General features: G+C 43.2%; 2 protein-coding genes across 6 annotated transcripts in view; both read left to right on the top strand.

Moving 5' to 3' along the window:
• The first annotated feature begins 166 nt into the window (after nt 1-166).
• On the top strand, nt 167-9,093 carry CC1H1orf50 (chromosome C1 C1orf50 homolog). Of its 2 annotated transcripts, none has more exons than XM_060623792.2 (5): nt 167-356; nt 485-600; nt 7,465-7,551; nt 8,047-8,178; nt 8,741-9,093. In XM_060623792.2, the coding sequence occupies exons 1-5, from the start codon at nt 182-184 to the stop codon at nt 8,924-8,926; spliced, it is 696 nt and encodes a 231-aa protein (XP_060479775.1). In that variant the 5' UTR covers nt 167-181; the 3' UTR covers nt 8,927-9,093. The 2 variants fall into 2 exon arrangements, with proteins under 2 accessions (XP_060479775.1, XP_060479774.1); XM_060623791.2 differs by having other exon boundaries at nt 167-365.
• Nucleotides 8,069-15,803, top strand: part of TMEM269 (transmembrane protein 269) — a 25,817-nt gene continuing 18,082 nt past the window's right edge. For all 4 annotated transcript variants that reach the window (XM_060623787.2, XM_060623788.2, XM_060623786.2 and 1 more), the window contains exon 1: nt 8,069-8,178. The gene's annotated coding sequence lies outside the window, so the exon portion shown is untranslated. The remainder of the gene's footprint in view (nt 8,179-15,803) is intronic.

The following is a 15,803-nucleotide window of genomic DNA, read 5'->3' as shown; positions in this document are numbered from 1 at the left end:
GTCCCTCCCCTCCCCGCCCCTTCCCTGAGTGGAGCCCCGCCTCCCAAGCCCGGCGGCGCATGCCCACGAACGTTGCACTGCCCTTTTTGGCTTTCCCTAAGCCAGCACCCCGCCCCTCAGCAGAGCCTAGGGCGTCAGCTGGAGCCCCGCCTCCGGGTTCAGGCGGTGCCCCTCAGCCCTGATGGCCAATGGCCAGGGAACACAGAAGCTCCGCCCACAGGTCTCTATGCGCATGCTCTTCCCTTTCGCGCCGCGGCTGGGGACGCAGGGAGGTTCGGCTGTTGTCATGGGGGACGCCGAGACGCCGGGGCAGTCGGGGGGAGTCCCCGCAGACCAAAGAGTTCAGCCGGCTACAGGTCGGGGAGGTACGCAGGGCGGGAGTCCGAGCGGGGAAAGAAGCCCTCACGGAGCAGCTAGTCTCCCGGGCTGCGCGGGAGGCCGAGGGCGGGCGCTCACGGGCTGTGTTCCTGGGTATGTGTCGCAGGAGCCCTGGTGGAGCTCACCCCGACCCCCGGAGGCCTGGCCCTAGTGAGCCCCTACCACACCCACCGGGCCGGGGACCCCTTAGACCTCGTGGCGCTCGCAGAGCAGGTGCAGAAGGTGAGGAGGCGCGGCTGGGGAAGTAAAGAACCGTTGTGGTTCACGTTTGGCCCTGCATCTTGAGACTGGGAGCTCACAGCCAAAGCCAAAGCCATTTGCTTTTTGTCTCCATTTTACAACTCGGGAAAACTGATTGTCATTGAGGGTCGGTAGTCTGACTCGCACTCTGAGCTTCTGAGACCAAAGGCTCCATCTGCAATATGAGTGCCCGTAATCTCCTTTCGTGGGAAGTTTTGCACAGCACTTTGAATATTCAGTATTTCATTTGGGCCTCAGGACAGCCCTGTAAGGTAGGCAGTACAGAAATGATTCTACCCATTTGACTCGTGAAGAGAAGTTTCCATGCAAGTGTCAGATTACCCTAACGGATTCTGCAGGGATGCATAGTCCACTTACTTTAAACCGCTTCCCATTAGATCGTTATCTGTGCCCTGAACGGTTTTAGAACGTAACATCGTTTAGAAGGACAGGGACTTTTTGAAATTTATTTTCATTTAATTTATTTTTAAAATTTATATCCAAGTTAGCATATAGTGCAACAATGATTTCAGGAGTAGATTCCTTAATGCCCTTTACTCATTTAGTCCCATCCCCCCTCCCACCACCCCTCCAGTAAACTTCTGTTTGTTCTCCATATTTAAGAGTCTCTTATGTTTTGTGCCCCTCCCTGTTTTTATGTTATTTTTGCTTCCCTTATGTTCATCTGTTTTGTATCTTAAATTCCTCATATGAGTGAAGTCATATGATATTTGTCTTTCTCTGACTGGCTAATTTCACTTAGCATAATACCCTCCAGTTCCATCCACGTAGTTGCAAATGGCAAGATTTCATTCTTTTTGATTGCCGAGTAATACTCCATTGTGTGTGTGTGTGTGTGTATATATATATATATATATATATATATATATACCACATCTTCTTTATCCATTCATCCATCGATGGACATTTGGGCTCTTTCCATACTTTGGTTATTGTTGATAGTGCTGCTATAAACATTGGGGTGCATGTGTCCCTTCGAAACAGCATACCTGTATACTAGGAGGACAGGGACTCTTAAATTTTGTCCTGTGTTCTCATTCACTGGGCACAACATTCCCAAGCCCAGTGCTTACACATTCATTGCCAAAAGAATAAGGAGGAAATGTGAAATAACAAAAAGCATCAGAAATTTTGACACGTGCGTGTTAATCCCACTGTTGATAATAACTTGCGCTGTAACTTAAGGGAAATTACTTTTCTCTGGACTTAAGCTTCTTCATCTGTAAAATGCAGGGTCTCAATTAGGAAAGTTCCTAGATCTAAAGCTGCAAAAAACCAAATTCCATCTAATTTTTTTTTTTTATAAATTTTTTTTAATGTTTATTTATTTTTGAGACAGAGAGAGACAGAGCATGAATGGGGGAGGGTCGGAGAGAGAGGGAGACACAGAACCTGAAACAGGCTCCAGGCTCTGAGCTGTCAGCACAGAGCCCGACCCGGGACTCGAACTCACGGACTGCGAGATCATGACCTGAGCGGAAGTTGGTCGCTTAACCCACTGAGCCACCCAGGTACCCCTCCATCTAATTTTTACCAAGACTTCCAGTTGTAGAACCCTCTTCAATATGTACAGATAAAGGGCCCTGCTGCTTTAAAGCTTCTGATATTCCTCTCACCCTTGTGTGCACTATCACATTTGGCTTTGGTTATATTCAAAGGTCTTTATTTTGTTCAAAATATTTAATAATTAATGTGCTCAAATTCCCTCACATAAACATCTCTGTACTTTAGGTTTTTTTTTTTTTTTTTTTTTTTTTTTTTTTTAATTTAAGGAGTATTCACATGCTTAGGAAAGTGCTTTTGATTCAAACTTAGTGACTTGTCTTTTCTAGAGAGGTGGGAAGCAAAGCATAACTTTTATAGATTAGGAGAATACCATGTGTCTGTTTAACTGGATCACTTGTTGGGAGGGAGGCAACTAGGCCCAAAGCTTGGGCAAACATTTTCATGGCTTACTGAGTGACCATCATATTTATTACAATGGCCTGAAACAAAACAAAAAAAAAGAAGATGGAACACAGTTTTTGCCCTTCAGCGTATGATCTAGTAAAATACAGAGGATGCATTATGGTGCTGCCTCCTTTTTTCCAATATTATCAATATTGAGCAGCTGGAATAAAAACACTAGAAACAAACAGATTGAATCAAGCATATTTACTGTTTGTGTCCTGAAATGTACTTTGTAGCAGGACTGACTGCTGCCATGCCATTTTGGTATTGATGTGTGTTTAGAATGCTCTAGAGGTCTGGTATTAAGGCAGAAATTTGGAATCAGACTGATCTGTGTTCAAATCTTCAACTGCCATTTATTAGCTGTAATTAACCCTTGGACAGGTTGCTTTACCTCTCTGGGTATAATTCCTAAAATGAGACTGAAGTTATCATCTCCAACTTCATAAGGTATTATAAAAATTAAGTTAAATAATATATGTGAAGGGCCTCAGAATGATTGGGGCCAGTAATTAGAAGTACTCTTTAGTAATTAGAAGTGTTTAGTAATTAGAAGTACTCTTCATTTCTGTTGTGAATTAGACTGTTTTGTTTACAAGGAACAGATTTGCTGCCACCACCTTAAGAAGATTAATAATGAGGACACTCCTAACCTAGAACTCTCTTAGCTCTAGAAACCACCTGCTTTCTCTTTGGCCATCAGGTGCCTCACTGTCCTTGGAACAAAATGCAGTACTTTCACCATGGGCCATAAGGCCTTGCATGATCTGGTCCCTGCCCCCTTACTGACTACTCATTAACTACAGCCCCTCGCTAACTGCCTTTCAGACATAACTTCTCCAGTTTTTGTTGCATGGCTGGCCCTTTCTTTTCTTCAGACCCAAGTCAAATGTCACATCTTCAGTGAGGCCTTCTTGTCTATTGAAAGTTATACTCCACTCCATCCAGATGATGGTATTATTAAATTGAATATGGGTACCTGGTGGCTCAGTCAGTTAAGCATCTGACCTCGGCTCAGGTCATGATCTCATGGTTTGTGAGTTCGAGCCCCACATCCGGCTCTCTGTGTCAGCAAAGAATCCACTTCAGATCCTCTGTTCCCCTCTCTCTCTGCCCCTTCCCAGCTTATGCTCTCTCTCTCTCTCTAAAGAAAAAAAAAAAAAAAGTAAACAGGGGCACCTAGGTGGCTCAATTGGTAAGTGTCTGACTTCAGCTCAGGTCATGATCTCCTGGTTCACGAGTTCGAGCCCCCACATCGGGCTCTGTGCTGACAGCTCAGAGCCTGGAGCCTGCTTTGGATTCTGTGTCTCCCTCCCTCTCTCTGTTCCACCCCCACTCATGCTCTGTCTCTGTCTCTTGAAAATAAATAAACATTAAAAAAAACAACACATTAAAATAAATAAATAAATAAATAAATAAATAAATAAATAAATAAATAAATTGAATTTGCATCTAGCCTGCTCATGCATGCATGCCAATCCCTGGGGTGCTTACCACTACCTATTAAACCAGTTACTCCACTCACTTGTTACCTCTGATCTTCTTTTTTTTTTTTTTTTTAATTTTTTTTTTTTTTTTAACGTTTATTTATTTTTGAGACAGAGAGAGACAGAGCATGAACAGGGGAGGGGCAGAGAGAGAGGGAGACACAGAATCCGAAACAGGCTCTAAGCTGTCAGCACAGAGCCCGACGCGGGGCTCGAACTCATGAACTGTGAGATCATGACCTGCGCTGAAGTCGGACGCTTAACCGACTGAGCCACCCAGGTGCCCCACCTCTGATCTGCTTCTACCACATAATTCTGGTTATTTTCTTCATAATAGCACATCATTATTCTGAGTCCACATAATACTAGCTCTAATTGTCTTTCTTGTTGGTGTCTGTATCTCTCACCAGAGCTGTGTTATGCATTATGGTAGCCTCTAACCACATATGGTTGTTGAGCATTTGGGCTATATGGTAAATGCAGCCGAGAAACTGGATTTTAAATTTTATGTAATTTGAACAATTTACATTTTAAAATGTGGTAATTGATTCAATTATTGGACACTTTTTGAGTATATTTGGAACAAGCTTAGTATGTGAACTGACCCTTTTAAATGCAAATTTTATGAAGTTTAAGTACCGATTGAGTATTTCTTTTAATTTTTTTTAATGTTTGTTTATTTTTGAGAGAGAGAGAGAGAGCACGCACGAGCAGGAGAGGGGCACAGAGAGAGGGAGACACAGATTCTGAGGCAGGCTCCAAGCTCTGAGCTGTCAGCACAGTGCCTGATAGGGGGCTCAAACCCACAAACTGTGAGATCATGACCCGAGCCGAAGTCAAACGCTTAACTGACTGAGCCACCCAGGCGCCCCAGATTGACTATTTCTCATGATAATTTGGTATCTCAATTGATAGTATGAGTGTAAAATATAAGTATATACTTAGTATGAAATGTAAAGTATCTCATTAAAATTTTTTATACTGATTACATGTTGGAATAATGTTTTTTGATGTATTGGGTTAAATAAAATATTATAATTAATTTTACTTATTTATTTTTATTTTTTTTTTTTCAACGTTTTTTATTTACTTTTGGGACAGAGAGAGACAGAGCATGAACGGGGGAGGGGCAGAGAGAGAGGGAGACACAGAATCGGAAACAGGCTCCAGGCTCCGAGCCATCAGCCCAGAGCCTGATGCGGGGCTCGAACTCACGGACCGCGAGATCGTGACCTGGCTGAAGTCGGACGCTTAACCGACTGCGCCACCCAGGCGCCCCTTATTTTTATTTTTAACACAGCTGCTAGAAAATTAAAAATTTACTACTTTGGGGTACCTGAGTGGCTCAGTTGATTAAGCAACTGACTCTTGGTTTCGGCTCAGGTCATGATCCCACAGTTTGTGGGATTGAGCCCCTCATTGAGTTTTGTGCTGACAGTGGAGCCTGCTTGGGATTCTCTTTCTCTTTTGCTTTCTCTGCCTCTCCCCCACTCGTGCTTTCTTTCAAAATAAATAAACATTAAAAAAAATTACATATTTTACTTCATATTCTGAAGGACAGTGCATTAGGCTGCAATCTTGATGGAGGTAGGGACTTCTTTCTCCTGTTTCTAGTATGTCCAGGGCCTGGCATGATGTCTCATACACAGTGGTTGCTCAGTCTCTATTTGTGGAGCAGATAAATGATTGACTCTGTTGACTCCATTGTTTTCTTCTCATGTGATGCTGGCTTATACCTGACTTTTACCTTGAGCTTCCTCAACTCACCAGCAAATTCTCTTAATATTTCTTTTTTGTATTTTTATTAAAATAAAATTTAAATATATACAATATACATATATAATTATGTATAATATTATATGTTAATTATGATAATATATAATTACATATATTATATAATATGTTATATTATATAATATATCTTTATATTACAAAATATTTGTAATAAATTTAAATTAAAAAAAAATTTTAATGTCTATTTTTGAGAGACAGAGACAGAGCATGAGGGGGGAGGGGCAGAGAGGGAGACATGGAATTGGGATCAGGCTCTAGGCTCTGAGCTTTCAGCACAGAGCCCGACCTGGGGCTTGAAACCACGAAGCCTCAGTTGGAGGCTTAACTGACTGAGCCATCCAGATGCCCCTAAAAAAATTTTTTTTAACGTTTATTTATTTTTGAGAGACAGAGACAAGAGTGTGAGTGGGGGAGGGGCAGAGAGGGAGGGAGGCACAGAATCCTAAGCAGGCTCCAGGCTCTGACTTGTCAGCACAGAACCTGACGTGGGGCTCGGACTCATGAACTGTGAGATCATGACCTGAGCCAAAGTCAGACGCTTAACCGCCTGAGCCACCCAGGCACCCTCTTGATATTTCTTAGTTTGAGTTTAATCTCATAATTTCTTCTTCTTAACTTGCCGTATACCCCTAGACATTAATCAGGTTTTCTTGATAGTAAGCTGGAAGTCTTTGACAGATTTCTGATGCCTGAGTGATAATCCTTCCCATTGGTCACACCAGTCTCTCTGGTTTTGAAAAGTGTTTGATTTATTTTAAGCAATTTCCATTGCCTTCATTTGCACTTCCTAGCACAAGACAGGAAGTCTTATGTGCACAATATAACATTGTTTCAGATCTACATCCTAGTATAGTCTTTAAAGGCTCAGTGGGTAGTTAGAGCATGTGACTCTGGATTTCACGGTCGTGAGTTCGAGCCCCACATTGGGCCTGGAGCCTACTTAAAAAAAACAAGAAAGCGTTTGAAGTAACAATTAGGAAGCCAAATATAAGTTAAAATATAACTAGGTATGATGTAAATAATTCAGCTGAGGCAACGGTCAGATTAATAGGTCCTTCCTATATATAGCTAGATTCCTACATAACAGGTGATAAGAACTTTATCACAAGTGTCTTTTTATTTTAAGACCCATCCCAGATCTCAGAAGTATTTAAACATGAGAAAAATAAATGGAGACCTGAGGAATAAGTGTGTTTATTTGGGCAAAGAGTAAGAGGGGAAGTATTTTCTGTTGAGGAGAGGGCATATTCCGTACATGCGTTAGCATGTGAGAGTAGACCATGTTAGAGGACTGAAGAAGTGCAGAGTGACTGGAATACAGAGGGTAGAAAGCTCTGGGACGTAGAAAAGGAGGAGGACTTAGTTCTGCTGTGTGGGGTCCTGGCAGGGTGAGCTTCTTATAAACAGTGCTGTTTGAGTTGGGTGGGAACTGGGTGAGATGAGTGCGAGTTCCCAGGACTGTGTTGAGGCTAGGAAGGGTATTTAAGGCATAAGCAAGGATGTTGAGGTAACTCTTCACTCTGAGCTCTAAATACGAACATTGTCGAAGTCTTATCCTTTTTCCACCCACAGTTTGGTTTTGTCTCACCTGTAGGCTGACGAATTCATCCGAGCAAATGCCACCAACAAACTAACAGTCATAGCTGAGCAAATCCAACATTTACAAGAACAAGCCAGGAAGGTGAGTAACACGTAACAGCTTTTAGGTAGGGACTCCTTTTCCTCATTTAATTCACAGGTCTGCCTGGTCTTGCTTATAATCGTTAAACTATTTTGTCTTCAGGACCTCCTAGAAATATAGAAGTGTTGAGCAAAATAGAGTAAGCCCAAGAAGTTAGGTATAAGGTAAGCTTTTTCACTGGGAGACAGTTTCAGTGAAGTAAAGCATTTTGAGGGGAAAAACATGTTCTCAGTTTTAAAAGAAATGTACATACTGCAGAAAAATAAGAAAGAAATTTAAAAGGCACTCAAAGCCAGTAACGTTTACCAATGCAATTCTTCTAAAGGCATTTTTACAGTCTAGTAGCATAGTCTAATTTTTGTCTCCTCAGAATCATCTGGGTCCTAGTAGTGACTGTTTGCTATGGGGGAGCAATTCCTAAGCATTGATTGGGATGATCACTGAGTGTGCCTGTTAGGTCCAATACTTAATTTGTTACATCTCTGCGGTTCTTAGGTACTGGAAGATGCTCGCAGAGATGCCGACTTGCACCATGTAGCTTGTAATATAGTAAAAAAACCTGGCAACATTTATTACCTTTATAAACGGGAGAGTGGTCAGCAGTATTTTTCTATTATTTCTCCAAAGGTAAGAACATGTATTTTTGCGCAGAAATCTACTCTGGTCTTTGAGAAACTCTTGGCATATGTGCGTGAAGATGTAGGCATAAGGGTTTGTAAATGGCCTTCTAGAAAATTGGAGGTTTTCGTGAGCCCTGGCATGACTCTTAAAAAATATACATGAAAAACACAAATTATCTCACAGTCATTATCTCTGTTAAGGGAGGTATCTGATGTGTAATGCAGTGAGGATGATTCTGACTGATCTGAAGTGAAAACCCAAAAAAGAAATTTGTGGCATACAATGAGGAAATGAGGGGAGCCTGGGTGGCTCAGTGGGATAATGATTCTTGGTTTTGGCTCAGGTTATGATCTCACTGTTTGTGGGTTCAAGCCCTGCATCAGGCTCTGCACTGACGGCTCCGGAGCCTGCTTGGGATTATCTGTCTCCCTCTCTCTGTACCCTTTCCCCGCTTGCTCTCTGTCTCTCTCTCTCAAAATAAGTAAATAGACATTTTAGAAAATGAGGAAATAAGCTCAATTTCTTTACCTTCTACCCTGATGAGAACTGACTCCTTTGCCTTCTTTAGGAATGGGGGACAAGTTGTCCACATGACTTCCTTGGCGCCTACAAGCTCCAGCATGACTTATCCTGGACTCCGTATGAGGATATTGAGAAGCATGATGCTAAAATCAGCATAGTGGACAGGTTGCTAAGCCAGCCAGCGGCCCTGCCTCCAAGCACTGAACCCGCCTTCCAGGGACTGACTGACTGAGAGAGGTCTCTGACAAACAGCTCTCACAGCAAGGACTTACCACTATCACCTCCTTGTTGCCCTCATTTTCTGCGTTGATGGGAGGGGGCATGAGAATTGAAGTCTTGTGGGGGAATCATGCACTTCTTGAAAGGAGACCCTGTGTGCATATAAATGCTGTCGTAATTGCTTTCAGTTCCGATGGTAATGAATCATACCAGACCCAACCAGTCACTTTCAGAGTACTGGCCAGTGTACTTTCCTTCTCCTTTATCTCCATCTGTTCTCCCGTAAGTCAGAGCATTGGAGAAAGAGGGGTGTCTTCTACCCACATAAAGGTTCGCGAGGCATTTTCCAGAGAGGACTGTTTTTAGGCTTTTTGTAACTGGAAGTGTTTGAGATTGGTTTGAGGTTGAACATAGGGGGGAAAGAGAGAGAGAGAGAGAGAGAGAGAGAGAGGCAAACCATAAACTTTAACAATAGGGAACAAACTAAGGGTTCATGGAGGTGGGTTGGGGATGGGCTAGATGGATAATGGGGATTAAGGAGGGCACTTGTGATGAGCACTGGGTGTTCTATGTAAGTGATGAATCACTAAATTCTACTTCTGAAACCAATATTACATGATACGTTAACTAGAATTTAAATAAAAACTTGAAACTTAAAAAAAAGATTGGGTTGAGGCTGTTGAGCAGTTAGTGTAGCTCCAACTTCAGATGCGTCTGGGAACGGGAATGTTGCGTAATGGAGGTTGATGAACAGCTCGGCTTGCCTGGACTAGACAGTGTGTGATTCTGGTATTTTTGTACTTTTGCGGAAGTGTGGCTTGCCTGTTTTGCTCTTTCTGCCTACTTTGAGTGACTGGAGATTCTGGGGCAGCAACAATGGACAGGTTTGGGGAAGGTCTACCTGTCACCTCGCAGAATTCTAGACTTGGAAGAGATGTGGGAGGCTGCCGCTGACCACTGTATGGATCTGTGCTGTAGCCTTGCTGAAGAGGAGATCCAGAGTTTAGCCATCTGCAGCAGGCCAACTCCATTTAAATGGCAACCTCAAACTATTGTGGAAGAGGGGCAGTGGGTGAGAAACAAGAAAAAGAGCCCACCTGTTGATCATGAGTTAATTCAGATTGAAACTGATTTTGACCTGAATTACCCAATAAGTTAGCAGAGGCTTTTTAGCTGAGTTCCTCTAGTTCTCATTCTGACTAGACTCTTGTGGGACTCTACCTCACCTCGTGTGTTCAGTGGAATTAACTAAATTTACAGCATATCCAGTGTGGCTGTACTTCAGTGCCATATATCTTATCACAGTCTGCTGTAACCACAGTTGCCCAAGTTCCTTTCTGGGTATGGATGTCTCTTGTGCTGATCTGCTTGGTAATATCCTAACCCCATCCTAGTTTTCATGGCCTTTCCTCATAAGGTGTATTTCTTGTTAGCTGTAAAATGGTCCATGAAGGCCTCACACAGAATGGGGCTAGAACCTGTCAGGGCCACCCAGGTGATACTTGGTCATTTCGTTTCACGGGGGGATGTTCTGTGGGGTCAGCTGCAAAAGCCTCTGATGGGGATGGTATAGGGGACACACACACACACACACACACACACACACACACACACACACTTTAGTGGTATAATAGTTGATTATGTAAGTTTCCCAGGTTTTCAAAAGGTCCTGACCTGCATGGTAATGACACATTCTGAGTAGGTGTTTATTAGTTATCTGTTGCTGCATAAATTACCAGAAACTTAGTGGCTTAAAACAACACACGTTTATGATTTCATAGTTTCTATGGGTCAGGAGTTCAGGCACACTTAACCTGGGTCCTCTGCTTCAAGGTTTTTCACAGGCCTGCGTTCTGATTATTGGCCAGGACTGGGTTCTCATCTGAAGGCTGGAGAAGGGTCTGTGTCCAAGCTAACTTAAATTTTGGCCCAATTTTAATTCCTCCTGTTGGACTAACATTGTTAATTCTGTTTACCAATAGACTATTAACCAGAAACTGACTTCAGTTCCTTGCCACATGGGTCTCCCCAACATGGCACCCTTCCTTATCAAAGCCAACAAGGATGAGTCTGCCAGCAGGATGGAAGTTACAGCTTTGTGTATTCTAATCACGGGAGTGACATCTCATGCTTTTGCTGTATTCTGTCCATTGGAAGCAAGTCCTAGGCAAGCCCACACTCAAAGGAGGGAATTAAACGAAGGCGTGAATACCAGAAGGCAGAAATCATCAAGCAGATCTTAGAATCTCTGCCACAGTGCTTAGCCGAGAGGGAGAAAAGAAGGTCCTTGGGTAAAAGAGGCAGTATTACGAAGTGGTTAAGCATGGTAGTGGTAAAGTCACAGAGCGGAACTGGACTCTGCTCTGACAAAATAACTTCCCCAGCTAGCATCCCTGCTTCCTCCTGTATCCCTTCTCCAATCCATTCTGCAAAACATCATCAGCTTGATCTTTTTAAAATCCAAATCTCCCTCACTCTTTACATTTCCTAACCACTCTAGAGCAAAAAAGAGAGCAGTGGTTAAAAAAAAGTTCTTCTGTTCAATAAGGTGCGTTCCCTGCACTGACCACCAGGTAGTGCCATTGCCCTTTGCTACTTCTGCCAATTACCAAACTTCGGGAAAGTCAGTGGCAATGTGAAATGACTTGGGAGGTAGCACCTCTGAATGGGGATCTAGGACTCCTTGGTTATATACAGTAACCACTTTTCATTCACCCATCCATCTACCTATTCAACGATTTTAGAAGTATTAAGTGCCTTCTAGGTTCCATGTTCCGGAGAATAACACAGCTGAATAAAACAGGCACCTATTCCCAAGAAGCTCACAGTCTAGTGGGGGAGGAACCAAATCAACAATTATAGTGTGGTATAAAAAAGGCTATGATAGTGGCATGTAGGATATGGAGCACCACGGAAGGATACCTAACGGCTTGGAGAATTTTGGAAGACTTTGTGGAAGAGCAGACACCAGCTTACTGTTGAAAAACAAAAGTTAGAGCTTGTTTGGACACTCTCACCTGTCCTCTAGAGAAAGATTGTCTTTGGAATTTGGAGTAGGGTTCATTTTTGGATGTATGTTTGTGAGTGAAGAAAGGGATATCCATTTTAACAAGCCATGTCAACCAAACTAGTCCTGGCAGGAGGGCTAGAGTAAGGTATGACCCGGCTAGAAAACTCTTTCTCCTCCTCTTCCTCTTCCTCCTCCTCCTCCTCCTCCTCCTCCTTCTTCTTCAGAGAGAGGGAGAGAGAGAGAGAGAGCGCAGGGGGTGGAGGGGGAAGAAGAGAGAGAATCTTAAGCAGGCTCCATGCTGAGCCCCCGACGTGGGCTTGATCCTACAACCTTGAGATCATGACCTGAGCTGAAATCAAGAGTCGGAAGCTCAACTGACTGAGCCACCCAGGTGCCCCTAGAAAACTCTTACTTCTAGTAGCTAAGAGATAAGTAGATGAAGGGGAGGAAAAGCAATTCCGGACTAGAAGCAATATGACATTTGGAAAATTTCAGCCAGTTTAAAGTGAAGAATGTGGGCCAGGGGCTATGGGAAAAGGGTTGACTGAAAGATTTGGGGGTACGTAGCTGGCAATATTGGCCTTTTAGAAATCTGTTTGGGCGTTAGAAGATGAGTGGAGGGAAGACCATTAGGAGCTTCCATCCCTAGTCCAGGCAAGAGAGGACGGAGGCCTGAACTAAGGTAGCAGTGATGCAATGAGAGATATAATTTCATCAGTTGTAAGGTGTATTCTTCTTCCCCCACGTTTTAGTATCTCTGAAACTCAGATGCTTCTAAAAGTCAGTGGCACGTCGTAGTTTAAGTGGCAGCACTTTTTCCTTTCTCAGAGCTGCATAACATAATGCTGTGTCTTACAATGGTTGGGGTCTTGGATTTGATAAAGCTTGGCATTTTTTTTTTTAACGTTTTATTTATTTTTGAGACAGAGAGAGACAGAGCATGAACGGGGGAGGGGCAGAGAGAGAGGGAGACACAGAATCGGAAACAGGCTCCAGGCTCTGAGCTGTCAGCACAGAGCCCGATGCGGGGCTCGAACTCACGGACCGCGAGATTGTGACCTGAGCTGAAGTCGGCCGCTTAACCAACTGAGCCACCCAGGTGCCCCAAGCTTGGCATTTTGAAGGTACAATAGATTGTAGCTTGTTAAGTAATAAGATGTTGGGGGATGAGTGAAAAGAAAGTCTTAGGTAATGCTTGAGTTTCTGGCTTGAATGCTGATACGGACGTTGGGGATCCACGCGACAAAATACAGAAGTGGAAGACATCCTGATATTTCCCAGAATAATGAGCAATCTGTGTTTGCTTTATTAATCCACCATGCTGGTCCTGTCCAGGTTCACTAGGTGTGAATAGCAGCTGACTGTACTTGCCTCTCTCCACCCTAGCTGCCTGGAAGGAGGTTTGCTGTGTCTTAACCTTCTCAAGTTATCAGTCAGTCCACCAGTTTTGGGAGTATTGGTGTCGTAGATGCAAAGATGACTAATACTGCTTAGTGAGCTTTTATTCTGCCAAGCATATCCATTACCTGATTGAATTTTCATATAACCAACTATCTATGAGGTATATTGTATTCCTGTTTTAGAAAATGGAAACATCTGCTCAAAGATTAAACAACAGGCCCATGGTTATAGTGATAGAGAGTGGTATGGCTCAGACTCAAACCGTCCTGTTGGATTCAAGTCTGAGCATAACCAGCGCTCGAGGATCCTGACATAGAGGTGTAAGAAAGTTAAATACCAAAGCGACAGAGGAAGATGTGCATATGGGATACCATAGGAGTAGTTCACTGGGATGTGTAGTGATGAGCACACAGGGCATGTATATCACGGCCCGGAGAAGTTAAGTAACTTACCTAAGGACATAACTCATAAGCAGTGGAGCCCATGTTCCTGGCACTAAAAGCGTGTGCAAACCCCCCAGGCACAAGATAGGGTTCATCCCCTTAAAGAGCTGGAGATTGGGAGGAAGGAGCTGCTAAGTGCCTGGAGTGATTATTTCTAAAGTACCTTTGATTCAGTGGACCAGCCTCTAGTTGAAAGCTTTTGTCTTCATTTTGATTTGGAATATTACCATCTCCTGCTTTTTTCCAACCTCACTGACTACACCTTTTCTGTCTCCTGACATCCAGCTTTTGGATTGCTCTGGGGCCTATTCCTTAGCCCTCTTTTCTCTCTATTAGGTGATCTAACCCATTCCCACGGATTACATACCCCCCATACGCTGTTGACGCACTTACATGTCTCCAACCCTGCTCTCTCCTGAGCTTCATGCAGACTTACTTACCCAACAGCCTCACTTGACGTCACGATAAACCTAACATGTCCAAAATGAGTCTGGAATTCTGCCCCAAGGGTGTTTCATTGCCAGTTCTCTCCACTGCCATCAACACCTAGCTCACTGTTTTGGAGGCCAGAAATCTAAATCATCCTCGATTCTGTTTGTTCTTTCTGTGCCAGTCAGCAGGTCTTGTCAGCTGTCTTCAGAATATATCCCACATCTGACTGCTTCTCACCACTTCCACCCGTACCCCTAGGGCCAGACCACCGTGGTGTCTCTGGCCTGGACTAATGTAGTGACTTCCCAGCAAACCTCCCTGCCCCGGTTCTCACGGTGCTTCAGGCTACCTCCACAGAGACTGGTAGCATTGTCCTTTATTATTGTTATTTTTAAATGTTTATTTATTTATTTTGAGAGAGAAAGAGCCTGAGTGGGGAGGGGTAGAGAGAGGTGGAGAGAGAGATCCCAAGCAGGCTCCATGTTGTCAGCACAGAGCCCAATGTGGGGCTTGATCTCACCAACCGTGAGATCATGACTGGAGCCCAGATCAAGAGTTGGACGCTTAACCGACTGAACCACCCAGGTGCCCCGGTAGCGTTGTCCTTTCAAAATATACATTGGGTCCCAACACTTCTCTATAAAGATGATTCAAGAATTTCTCATTACACTTAGACTAGAGCCCAAGCTTTTTTCCAGGATTCTGTGTGATCTTGCCACGTTCCTGCTGACCTTGTCCCTTTAACAAATGAAGCTCATTTCTGCTTCAAAGGCTATACATTTGCTGTTCCACCTGCCTGGAGCATTTCCCCCAAGGTCTTTGCATGGTTTGTGGCTTCTCACCATTTAGGTCCCTGCTCAAGTAGCACTGCACTGATTCCCCTGTCAGAGATACCAACTCGTCTCACGTCAAAATAACTTCTGGCCCTGCCTTGTTTTCCATAGCACTTATCACGAGCAGACGTTATTTGTGCCCACACTCGAATGTAAGTTTCGTGAGGACAGAGACAGTGTCTGCCTTGTTTGCTGCTATATCCCTTGCACCTGCCATAGTGCCTGGCACGTAATAAATACTCTAATAATGTACGAATGGATGGACATCTATAGCTGTGTACTTACTTAGATCCTGTAAAGGATCTAAGTCAACATCACTAATAGAAATGTAACGTGAGTCACATGTATGGTTTTAAATTTTTTAGTAGCTACATTAAAAAATAGAAGCAGGTGATATTAACTTTAATAATACATTTTATCTCACCCAGTATATCCTAAATATTAACACTTCAAATAATAGTAAAAAATTATTAGTGTGTCATATATGGAATAACACGCTAATAATTTTTTAGTATTATTTGAATATATATTCCATATATATATTCCACATATATGTATTCCAACTCATAACTCATATATATATATATATGTATATATATATATATACACTTGAATATTTGAACTCTGGTGTGTATTTTACACATATAGCACATCTCAATTCAGACTAGCCACATTTTAGGCACTAAGGAGCCATGTGTGGCTAGTGGCTACCATATTAATACAAGTGTAGACAGTCTACTGTTCCTGCTCTCTACTTCCTTGTGACATTCC

Source organism: Panthera onca, chromosome C1 (assembly GCF_046562875.1).
Source record: "Panthera onca isolate mPanOnc1 chromosome C1, mPanOnc1 haplotype 2, whole genome shotgun sequence".
Classification (NCBI taxonomy): Eukaryota; Metazoa; Chordata; class Mammalia; order Carnivora; family Felidae; genus Panthera; species Panthera onca.
This window is presented reverse-complemented; position numbering and strand designations above follow the sequence as displayed.

Excerpts from the sequence above, each read along its gene's own strand:
- CC1H1orf50 (XM_060623791.2), top strand. The coding sequence starts at position 182 with ATGGCCAATGGCCAGGGAACACAGAAGCTCCGCCCACAGGTCTCTATG. Across the intron at positions 366-484 it reads GCCGGCTACAGGTCGGGGAG|GAGCCCTGGTGGAGCTCACC; the intron begins GTACGCAGGGCG and ends TATGTGTCGCAG. Across the intron at positions 7,552-8,046 it reads TACAAGAACAAGCCAGGAAG|GTACTGGAAGATGCTCGCAG; the intron begins GTGAGTAACACG and ends TGCGGTTCTTAG.